Below are 12,487 nucleotides of genomic sequence, written 5' to 3'. Positions count from 1 at the left end.
TTCTGGCAATGTGTATCGTGGTAATGTTGTCTACCATTACACAGGGTGGTTTCACTCATACTAAAGGTTCTGGAAAACGGAATGTATGTCTTTTATTGGTGTAGCCTTTCATTGTACAAGTAAACTATGCAAAAGTGGGGGGGGGCATTGTGTCCATTAATGTGGAAGCCACTATGTGAGGTAAAACCAGTGGTGTGACGTCACAGCAATCAAAGTCTTCTCTACTGGCCTATACACTACCAGAAGCACTGACCTACATTTACAATTTAAATTGGAGCATTTGCTCAATGATTTTGTATTAATTTCTTCCCAGCAGTCTATTATCATTTTGTCGCGTGTCTCTTGGCTGCACTGCTTCAAGTAGTGTATGTGAATGTTAGATGTCGCACAGGGCCTTCAGAATCAGGAGTGCTGGCCCATGTCACTTAAACACTATCATTAATGGGGCTGTTTCTTTAACCAATCAGATTTCAGATTCGCCTCACAGGGTCATCACATGAACAGTGCTTAATTGATCCTGTTCCGACACGAGGGAAGGAGATAGACATAGTGTTGTTCATCGATTGGGTTGCTTAAGTCCCCACGGAAGACCCCGGTATGGAATGAACCACCTGCCACTGGGTAAAACAATATGTCAAAGGTTTGTAGTTGTAACTGAGGCTGTATGGTTGTATAACCAAGTTGAATGAAATTACATTAATATTAATATTTGCCAAACAAATTCCACCAAATTGTGACAACAATACCCAAAATTCCAAACAACAGCTTAGCAGGCAGCTCGTCCAGCTGTCATTATGGTGGATGTACCTGATTGTGTGTCACAGAAATTACACAAAGCCCTCCCCCATCCTGCTTGGCAGATGTCCACCCTCTGGTGTTGTGTCCTCCTGACTCTCTGCCTGCCTCTGATATGCTGCATCTCAACTCAATCTCCCTGCAGCTTTTCCACCTTCTAGCAGTCCTTTGTCCTATTAGGACGTCAGGCCTGAGCTTCCACCTGATTGCTCAATCTATCTTTATCTCCTGTGTTGAAGCCTACGTCAGATGGTAAATTGAATATACTAAGAGCTGTCTGTTGGTGTCTATATTTAATAAAGTGCACTGATGAGGTGCTGATTTATAGCTGGCCAGTATTCGCACTCTATTACAAGGAGATTACGTAGCTTGAGTAGGATCAGGATGGCAACACAGTAAGTAGATTTCACAGTTTAATGGCAAAGAGAAAACAAGAACCACGCGAGGGAGAAGGCATAGGATTGGCTTGTGTGTGTGTGGGGGGGGGGGGGGGGGTATGATGGTGGAGGGCTACGGTGATGCTAACAGGACAACTTACAAGACGACATCATTTGCTGCTAACTAACATGCTTGTCAGTCGAATGAGGAGGAGTTGCTTTTTCGGGTAATTTTAAGAAGACCAATGCAACACATGTTGCTCAAACATTATACCTTCTCCCAGAGATAAAATACATTTTATTGTTTAGGAGTAAAGCAGCAGCTCCAGCAGAGTGGCTTGGCCCTTTAGCCTTCTGAGAATTCCCATCTGAAAACACTCCTGCCTCGGAAGCCTCAACCACACTAAAGCTGTCGTTATTATACTTAGGTTCCTCGTACATTAAACCTTTTTGACCAAGTGAAGTGCAGCTTTAGGAGATGCAAGGGGACCAGAGGAGTGGACGGTGGACTGCTATGTGTGTCAAAGGTTGTTAGTACCTATAGGACCAACTAGGCATCTTTCAGCATCCCCCTTACACTGCTAATAATGACCCTGTCACCGTTAGGCAACACTCTACTGCATTGTGTAGTTCTATTTGGAGCAGTGACGAGAATATCCACTGTGATAATCAGTTCATCAAAGACATTCAGAATGACCACATGATACTTGATTACATTAAGGGGACTCATTAACCCAATTCTGCTTTTGTTTTTAGAAATAATACAGAATTCATATGCATATTGGCCATTCATGGTGTTTATAAAAAGAACATTGCACCCATCTAAACTCATGATAAAGTTTTGATATCCTCCATTCCGCGTTTCATTAGGTGTGCTCCATTCCAGGTTATGGCACTTTTGAAACACATTTTCAAACGTTAGCTGAGAACAAATGACATAAAAAATCATTTGGGAGGATAAGTGGCAGTTTTCACGAGTTTTAAATTGTTACATTTGGACTTTAGTTATTGGCCCATCTGTCAGCGGTCTAATCAATGTGGTCTAGTTCATAATGAACTGTTAATCATTTTAATTCCATCGCCTACGGACTTAGAAATCTATCAGAATGCAATCACCATTTTCCCCCCCATTCTTTTTTTGTCCCGGAGCAGACTGCAACACACGGCAAACGCATACAGTAGTACGCTACCCTGGGGTAGCTTTGGTGCATGGAGAGTTAGTGCATGGAGTTGCAAAACCATTGAACCGTCTCTGATCAGGTTCAGCCATGTACAACTCAATTATGCTGCTATTTCATGGCCAGAGGACACCCACTGTCCTAATATAGACACCGCCAATGTGGCAGACAAAGCACTCAGCTATCAGACATCTTTATTTTGCCAAAAATGTGAGATAATAGTAAAAAGCTGACAAATATAAAACAGAAGGAAGTGCATGTATGGGTATTTATATGGAAGCAGACTGAATAATCCACTTATACTACTAAGAGTCTACGAAACTGCAGGTACTGCACATTGTTTAGCACAACACACTCTGGCTTACTGCTTCAGGTTTTGGGTTAAATGATCATTACCGCCGCATTTGGAATGACAAGTCCTCTGCCACAAATCCCATTAACATTATGCATCTATGCAGTGTGGAATATTTGTTAGTATAATCTGATTATCACAGTGTTTCCAAACTATGACACATAAACTCCTAGTTAACGTGTACACACAATAGAGCAACAATGTACCTTTAAGTACTTAAATAACTTAATAAGGCAGGGACCTACAGGGGGAAAAAGTAAAGATTTTATATTGCTTCTGCACCTGCACACTTTGAAGCCAGAAACCAGGATGATGCAAGTTTTCAGCTTAGCGGCAACTCACGGGGTAATTTTGGGACTGTACGACGAGAGAGTGTTACCAGGTCAGTCGAGGTCCAGCCCTGAGTAAGCTTCTTGGTTAAACTCTCTGCCTGCTGACCATGCATGGAGCGTGGGGAGTTATCCAAACGGTTTAGATGCATAACGGGCCGGGGCTGAGGCCAGGAGCTGGGAGCATATCCATCTCTAATCTCCTTACTATCAGATCTGTACCTGATTAATACCCTTACTTCTGAGAAGAAGCCTAATACCTTTTCAGCACAAAATACACCTGCCCTAGGTCAATGGACTTTAGTGGAAATAAATGAATTATGATTGAAATGTAACTTCACTACTGTGTGTGTCTTTTATTCCTTTAAGCACACACTGTGATGTTATAGAGTTATGGGGTAAAGCTCAGGATCAAGGAGAATCTGCCTTGGTTGCAAAAATACAAGGGCTAAACAATGTGCTCTCTGTCAAAATGAGAGGAAAACTCTTGCAGGAAACAAAATCTCTGCTGACATGAGGTGTGCTGTGTCCTTAATTCAACAGGCTCTTATAACCTAGCACCTCGTCTATCAGAATGTCTATGGGCCGAAGAGGAAACATGATTATGCCCATCAATAATGCAACGAATGTCTGTGCTTGTGCTGAGCGTGCCTTCATGTGTGCATATGTGCGCATCTGCGTAGGATGTTGTTTGAATGGGCAAGACCCCAACTTTACTGTATATCTCGCTGGTGATTACAGCATGCATTGGCACCGGGTCAGTGTGTTCCCCTCTCTATTCAATGCAGGGATTTTAGATGCACTCTATTGATTTGTTTCTTGCGCGGCTATGTCCATTTCACACCCCCTCCATGCCACACGCCCTGCAGCAGTGTGAGCTTCTGTCATTAATTATCTGTGTGTGTGGATGCATGTTATATTTGTAACGCATGAAACAGAAGAGCGAGAGAATAGGAAAAATCAGGTAGAAAAGAGTGATTAAAAAGCACCACACAAGATTATACCTGGGATGTGCTTCGCCCAGCCGATGATGACGACCAGCTCGCGGTCAGCCAGGTCACACAATGTGGTCAGAGCCTTGATGTCGCTCTCTGGCATGGTGGGGTCAGGCATGGCGTAGATCTTCTCTGGCTCCGCCACCAACAGGTGAGACACTATTTTTGTGACTGAGGATCGAGGAGAATAGGGACGAGAGTCAAAGCAATACTGATGTTAAAGGTTGTATCATCATTTGAAACACATCACCAAGATTGCTGCATTCTTGTTTTTGGACAAATTGATTAATAAGAATGAATTTCTCGCAGATAGTCAATACGGATACCGAGCTAACATTTCAACCTCCATGGCACAGATTAAATTCACGGAAGAAATTACTAACGCTATGGACCACAGAAAGTGTGCATTTATGGATCTCACAAAAGCCTTTGATACAATTAATCACAACATCCTAACAACAAAATTAGAAAGGTACGGAATCAGAGGATTACTTTTGAATTGGGTTAAAAGTTACCTAGACAGAGGAAGCAATTTGTAAAGCTAAAGAAAATAAGATGGAAATCTCACATCAAAAATATACAACATAAGGTGGCGAGAAATACTTCAATATAGAATAAAGGAAAATTTGTTCTTGATCACTGATCACAAAAATCACTCCACACTCTTTACTGTTCTCTGGTATTACCATATCTAACTTATTGTGTGGAGATAAGGGGTGATAACTATAAAAGCAATCTTCAATGTAGAATGCTTCAATGTACTGCAAAAAAGATCAGTGAGGATAATCCAGCATGCCGCGTATAGAGTACATACAAATCCTTTATTTTTAAAATCGCAAATCTTAAAATTTGCTGATTTGCTGGGAGAACAATGCTAAAACCCCACAGCATTTCAGTATGTGGAATACAAGCAGCTGATGTTTGTAAAACACAAGGAAGAAGAGTCTTGAGTTTTGTTATGCTTGTCTCAATTTTTATTATTTCTTTATTATTATACTGATTATTATATTTCTTGTGAACAAAAACATTAATAATTATATCATCATATTGTTACATTATCTTATCATTATTGTATGTATTAAAAAATCACATATGGAATACAGGGGGGTAGGATTAAATAAACTTTGCTTCTTCCTACTCCTTTTGGACATGTGGAACCGTGAATTGAATTATGTGATGTATTCCATTGTAAATTGCGTGCATGTTCAAATAAAATTAAACCATCACCATTACCAAAATAATGGATATAGAGCTGGATTTGGTGAGTCAAATGAAAACCTATTTCGCAACGCAAAGTGTGCATGTGTTCAAGCATGGGTGTCTTTGATTTATTGAATAATATCGGGCCCACATTCCTGAACAACAAACTCTGACTTGACCAAACAAAGATGGGGGATGTTAATTTGGCCTTTAATTCTTTTTAAATGTTACCTGATTTCTGGCCTGGCAGAGGAGGGGCGACGAAGAAGGGAGACAATGGGCTAGAGACGGGGCAGTACTCACGAGGCTTTTTGGTAGGAGGGGGAAGCGCCAAGCCCAGGTATGGGTTGTTTTCAGTGTCCAACCTCCGCTTGTACTTCTGTCTGCCCCCTCGCACTCGGTCCAGGCGAACCCCTGCGAAGGACACAGTCAGAGGTACATTAAAATAAACACAATTAGACTATCATGCATATGATCAGATGTGTTCTACCAATCTACCAATTCTATGAAAAACAGAAAGAATTTGCATATAGTACAGCTTACAGTAGGTGTGTAATTAAGACAATTAAAACCACTACTGTCAGGGACTGAGCTGGCTCTGGCTTCTAGGTAAACATTATACAATGACTGCATCCGCTCGTAAAAGAGTGTGTGTGCGTGAGTGTAAGCATGCATGTCTGTGTGTGCGGGTGTGTGTGTGTGTTGATGTGTCAGAAGCAAGTGCTGTCTTCCCATATGTGCTCCATGCCTGGCTGGTCTACTGTGACACAGCTGAGCCCAGAGCAGGTCTAAACATATGAATATTTAACGTGGGGTCAATGATCTCACAGACTGGCCGTCTAATTATTTAGCTTTTGGGTGAGGCAGACTGCATACTAATTGGCTCTTTACTTGTTTGTGCATGTGTGTGCACAAGTGAGAGCTCGGCTGTGTGGTCGTGAAGATCCAGTAAAAGAAACATGACCAGCCAACAAGCAAATACAGAGTCCCTCACCCCACACACAGTGAACAAAACATCCGCTGTCATACTCCACATAGATAACTAGGTATTGCTTCCTCATAAAAGACCCTTATTTCACCCCTCTTTCAGTGGAGCAGCAACAGAGCCTTATCACCCCCAGCCACACCTTGGGGTCCAGGTTCCACACTGATACTGTAAATGTCAAGCGGGCCTCATCATAACATAAGTTATTTATTATCTCATTATTTGATAAGAATGTTTCTATTTGGTTGTCTTTGCTATTCTATTAATTTTGACCAGTTAAAATATTTAATCTACGCTGTTCTATTTATTTGATACAACCAAGCAGGTATTCAGTTATTCAATGCAAATGTATGCAAACCTTTATCCTGCACCCCATATTTGGACCAGCCTGTCACTGTTTCCATCAAGCCTAAATATCCTTGATATATTAATCCTGTCAAGAGGGAGAATCCCTTCAATTTACCTCGTATGCATAACGCATCCCCCAAACAAATTTAATACTAAAGGGCGGATGAGAAGGCTCATGAAATGCTTGTGGTGGGGGTAAGAGTTAATTTGTCAGGCCTCCTGCGTCCTCTAAGCGAACAACACCAGAAGCCAGAGCACTTCCTTGATGATTTCATCACTTTATAAGAGGGAGGACAGTGTCAAACCTGGGCATTGTGTGGCCACTGCAAATGAGCCTAATACAATTTGCCCATCAGCAAATGCTCTTGGAGAGGATGAGTTTGGACGAGTTGCATGCACGTGATTGGCGGTCACTCGGTGAATGGACAAAAGGAAAGTCAGACGATATATACCAGAAGTGTCATTTACCAAAAAGGAATTCTATGATAGATTTATGCAAAATATATTCTTGATTTTTTGCACTCATCTTATATCGCCATGGCCCGGCAGCTACCCCACATGGGTGGGGTTGTAAAGTGTATTATCGTCTAACTGTAAAATAGAGATTTCTTCCACTTATATAAATTATTTGATTCCCTAGGAACACAAATCTGATTAGGATTGTCTTTCAATTTCCTGACACTGACAACCCACTAACCTAATTACCCTCAATTCCCAACAGAGCCTCATTCTTCCCAGCAAGACACAGAGAATCATCTGATGGCAACTTTACCTGCTCTTTACATGCACACTCATTGTGACAGTTTTCTCTTAACGTCAAGTCAAGTCAAGTCAAGAAATCCTGCTGGTTTTTAAAGCATTTGATCTATGAGGATGTCCTTGGAATCATTTTTTAAAACCTTCCACTCGCCACTGTATGTTACAGCAACTGCCACAGCCATGGAAAATTCCTCACATGGACGAAAGTGATGTCACCACTTTCTACAGTTTCTTGCGGCTCACCCGATGAACCCGACCGTTGCCAGGTGGCTGCACTCCCGCTCCCTATGATCCTCTTGACCAGTTGAGTCATGTGGCTGTGTCAGCCAGTATAATGCCAGCATTTGAAACGTAGGTGGGTGCCTCTTTTAATTAGAACAGTCCTGGTCATAATTAACAGATGCTGACAGGAATTAAAACTTGGCACGATGAGGCCTAATTTCACTGTCCGACAGGACCAGCGATGGGCCCGGGAGAAGAGAAGGGCCATCAATAGCAGCTAGAACAAACTCATTCACTCACTCTGCCAGGCACTATGGATGGGACATTATAGGGGCCTTTGTGAGGTTCATATGTCCCCTTGGTGGCCCTCAGCTATAAGTGGTCTGACTCTCTCCATAGTAAACAGTAGGTGTGTTATAATGTGCAAAGAGATTTAACTGCCACCTCATCTAAAGTCATCTCACTCTTTTATGGGCCGCCACACAGTGCGGCGAGGCTAGCAGAGGTTGAGCGCGGTATCATCTCTTCAAAGCGTGGTGCGGGGGGAAAGGGCTTTTGGCCAAGGCGACTGGCATTTGTGCACGGATTAGCACAGGCCTCCGGGTGGGGGCTAGGGCCAGCTGACCTGCGGCTCTTCTTTCTCTCCAAAAACAATAATAATCCCCTTCCAAGCACACTCCTACAAAAGAGCCTGTCTTCACTCACTTTGTGCAGCCGGCCATGATAGAGACCCTTATTTTGAGTCTCTCACCTGTTCTGTGTCTCTCTCCCTGGGGAAAGTGTCAGGATGTCTGGGATGGTTGGCAATGCCAAGGGGGGCTTAGGCAGACCCTATTTTAGCTGGGAAAATCAGAAGGCCACATGGCAAGGCATGGTGAACCTCGCCTTTCAAGGAAGCCGCCCTCCTAAACTGCTGTCAGCACTGTTTCCAAGGGCTGCTGTTGCCAGTGCTGCATGCTTGTCAGTGTGTTGTAGCATATTTAATCACGAATGGTGATGAGAGAAGGTAGCAGACTGACCCTTAAACATCTTCTGACCCAAGGGGCTGTCGCACTGACCCCCTTGTCACGTAGTCCATTTACAGGTTAGCTGGAAATTCCCGGGTGAACTGACATCTCTGCCTGTACTAAATGGTACTCAAATGACACATTAAATCACTTCACTCCTAGTAGAAATTATTTATTGAGTTAATGCATTATTCATTAAAAATATTAACACGGCTCATTTTTTTTATTTACAAAGACTAAAAAAATCATTCTGTTGATAAACTAATCATCTCTGCTGAATCATCTATGTTGACAGTATTAATGCATTTAACAGATAAATCCTGTGTGGTCAACTGGCCATCAGTTGTGCACAATGCGTCGAATTTTGCTGTCTAATTCCTGTAATGCCCCACAGGCCCAGTTGGAGTATTTTATGACCGGTTTGCTGTTGTGATCAATAAAGTAGTAATTCTTCGCAAATAAATCTATATTGAGAAATATTAACTGCTTTAGGATCTTAAACGTTGTGCAGTTGTTCTTGCTCCGTAAAGAAGTGAAAGAACACAAGAAAAGACACTTACTTTCTGCACTAATGGGTGCGTCCAAGTACGTATCGGCATATGTGTATGTGAGCAAGAGAGAGGGAGATGAAGTCGGAGCAAAGAGCAACTGCCACTGAGCCATGTCAATGTAATCTCTCAATAGTATCTTGTCTTCTCCCTTGCTCTAAGCTCTGACCCGTTTCCATTGATCAGAGGAAAAACCTGTTGCCTCTGACATTTGATTCTTGTATTGATCACTTCCTCCTTTATACAGTGGAGGGAAAGTACAGCGACACAACACACGCTCTGGGCAGGTCTCCTGTAATCAAACAGCTGAAGATTTTTCTTTACACCGCGTGCCGCACGGTGTGATCTGAGCTGCCGCACCATGTGATCTGAAGTACCGCACTGATGCGACGTGAACATGAGTGTTTGACAGTTGTAAGAGCAAACTTAATTTTATCAGAAGGTGTCATACATTTTCATTGTTTTGGTGTTCTTTCCCTACACGACTGTGGGCCAGTGCTGCACCTTGTTGGAGTTATAATTAGGTGATTTTCCATTGGCACACATGTGACCTTTCTGCCGTAAGGAAAGTAAGTGGCAACCACAGTCACATGAGCAGTAGCCGTTTCCACACTCAGGCCTGAGCATGGCGTTGAGCTAACGGCTTCATAGAGCTTACACTGACCACATGTCTCTATTTCCATTTCGTCTCGGTGACACTTTTAATGCTTATGTAAAAATATATGTGACATTTGCTAATCATGACAAACGGTCTAATGATTTTCATTTCAAACGGGATCTGTCACAATATTCGTCAGAGAATGATGACTACTTTCCAAATGTGCCATTCTAAGATAGTGCTGAATGCAGAGAAGTTAACAAAAAAAAGAGTCAGCATATTTGAGTTTTACACTGTTTTTACTCTGACCTGACACTGGTCATTCATCCACAGCCACGACTACATATTTTTCTAGTCTCCTACTCTCCAAGATGATATATTGGCATAAATTTTTCATCAGATAGTAATGCGATTACTCTGTCTTTCTGGCACTAAGTCTTTATCTGGCTGCATGCAGTCCAGGGGATTCGGTTTCTGTGCAGAGATCCATATAGGTTATGACTCTGGCTTCAGGTGGCAGCTGGATATATATGCATCTATAAATCCCTCTCTTTGGTGAATAATGGGAGGAATAATGTCAGAATATATACAGTGTTGTACAGTGCTGTATCTATTAGGCCCTCTATTGGGCAGAGTATTTAAGCTACTGAATAATCATGAGGGACAGTCATACTGTACGAAGTGCCTCTTGAACTGCACTCACAGCATTTTAGGAAAACAAGGTAACAGAAAAACAGCTAATGACATTTTACCTGTTTCTTCCACAGGAGGCTTGAATAAATATAACGCCACACTGGAACATCACTCCAAAACCGCATCTATCATTATTCATTTGGCTTTTTAGGAGCAGTCAAGTACAAAAAGGAGAGAGAGAGGCACAACAGGGGCATGTCTTTCTCCGCCAGAATGGCCATGATTTTGGGTCTCACAGGGCTCAGAGAGGTCAGGGAGAGGGAAAAACCCAGCAGGACGATTCCATCCAAAGCATGTTTAATTGTCACTGAATTCTCCAGTGGCACGACATAAAAAAAAGGACATCCACAGGAAGAGACCTGAGATGTTCAGAAAGCATTTAGGGGATCAATACGCCAGGGAGAGCTGAGAGTGTGCCCAGTGAGTGCGTTTTACAGACGGAATACTGTTACATTGCTGTTACTCAGATGGTGGAATGAAGCTATTCAGCATATTTCTTGTTCCCAGCTAGACTGCATATTATTTACTGCTGTGTGGGTTGAGAAAGGAAGCCACTGTATTGCCCACCCAGTGGTTTGCATTTATAGACAGAAAAAAATACTGTTCCTGAGGTATTCTTAAAAAAGTATCTTGCCATCAATTGTTGAAGGCTGCAACATTTCAACAACTTCTCTAATCAAGGATGGATTAAAAAAACAAGTGATGCCATTATTTTATATATACGGATGTAATAGGAAATAAAAAATGCTCTTACTCTTCTTACCTTCTTTCAGCATCCCCACTTTGAGGCATTTCATGAAGCGACATGCCTGACATGATTTGCGTCTCCTTTTAGTGATCTCACACTCATTTGTGGCAGGACAGCTGTATTCAATGTTGCCTAAGAAAAGGAATGAAGAAGATGAATTAGATGCCATCAGATAGAATATTTTGGATTAAGCATAAAAGTACTGGTGAATCGACCATTGCAACACAAATGTTGTTTATGTACTGGTAAACAGGAATGGGACCCTTTTTTTTTTTAAACATATTGTACAATTGTGCTGTTGTCCTTCCAGTGCTAGAACCCAAAGGAGAAAAATGACATGTGGTGTGTGGTATAGAGTTAGGATGGAGGGGGGTTGAGCTAAAACTACAATGGTCCTCAAGAGTGGATGCAAAACTGGTCCAACACTAAATTGGCCTCATTAATTCTGTGCATGGCCCCTCCGGGCCCCGGGTGCAGGCCATGTCCCCCTGTGCTCAACTGCTTCAATAGCAGGCTAGAGAGCCAGACATGGTGCCCCTGACCACTTTACATAATACTCCTGTAGACCTAAACCTGTTCTTACCACTGTTGCTACTGTTGACTATTTACATACTGCACAGGCAAGAGACCTTATGCATTATTCAGTTGCAACTCAAAGTCTGATTCCAGGACGGAGCTATGAAAAAGAGTTGCATTGCTCCACAAGAAAGAGGTTGGTAATACTCAGCTCTAACATTAGGAATGGGAAGGGCAGGACATCCTTTGCCTCTGTCCCTACACTTTACTGAATTTAGGGGTTTTCAAAAAGGGTTTCACAAAATTATAGTTCTTATGAATTTGAATGATTCTCATTTCAAGTGGGTTTTTGGCTTTAAAGCTTTTGACATTGGGCACTGTCAATGGATCAAGGATGATCCTTTTGTCAGTATTAGTGATGGGAGCATCGATTCTGTGGTACTGTATCAATACTCAGACGATTATCGAATGAGTATTGATTACTCTCATTAAGTATTGATACTAATTCATAAATGAAAAAAATGTGTTTAGTTTCCACATTTTTTAGGGTAACTTACTACATACAGGCCTTTGGCTGCAACACCCCCCATAGTCGGGCGTTGAACTGATCCATTCATGTCATGTGACCACTGACCAGAAGAGCGGTAACTCTATGCTGGAGTCAACTGGCACAACAACATAGAGAAACTAGCATCAAACCAGTTGTGATAATATTCAATTTTTACACTGTGTGATCTAACTTGTATACAAAAATCTTTTGATCATAAATACCAAATACTTGACTGGTTTCAGAATTTTAACCTTTATGATTAGGAGATAAGGGTTGAAGTTGATCAA

At 42.0% G+C, this 12,487-nt stretch overlaps 1 protein-coding gene across 5 annotated transcripts in view; it reads right to left on the bottom strand.

The window, feature by feature from the left end:
- The window catches only part of esrrb (estrogen-related receptor beta), a 47,813-nt gene that overhangs the window by 11,799 nt on the left and 23,527 nt on the right, over positions 1 to 12,487 (bottom strand). For 4 of the 5 annotated variants that reach the window (XM_054797046.1, XM_054797047.1, XM_054797042.1 and 1 more), the window contains 3 exons: positions 11,141 to 11,266; positions 5,530 to 5,640; positions 4,036 to 4,197 (listed from right to left, as the gene is read on the bottom strand). In XM_054797046.1, coding sequence (XP_054653021.1) covers positions 4,036 to 4,197; positions 5,530 to 5,640; positions 11,141 to 11,266 — 399 coding nt within the window. The remainder of the gene's footprint in view (positions 1 to 4,035; positions 4,198 to 5,529; positions 5,641 to 11,140; positions 11,267 to 12,487) is intronic. The other variant, XM_054797043.1, reaches the window with a different exon arrangement.

This window comes from Dunckerocampus dactyliophorus, chromosome 13 (genome assembly GCF_027744805.1).
Source record: "Dunckerocampus dactyliophorus isolate RoL2022-P2 chromosome 13, RoL_Ddac_1.1, whole genome shotgun sequence".
In the NCBI taxonomy this organism is placed as follows: domain Eukaryota; kingdom Metazoa; phylum Chordata; class Actinopteri; order Syngnathiformes; family Syngnathidae; genus Dunckerocampus; species Dunckerocampus dactyliophorus.
Note: the sequence above shows the minus strand (reverse complement) of the source record. Positions and strands in the feature narration are given on the sequence as shown.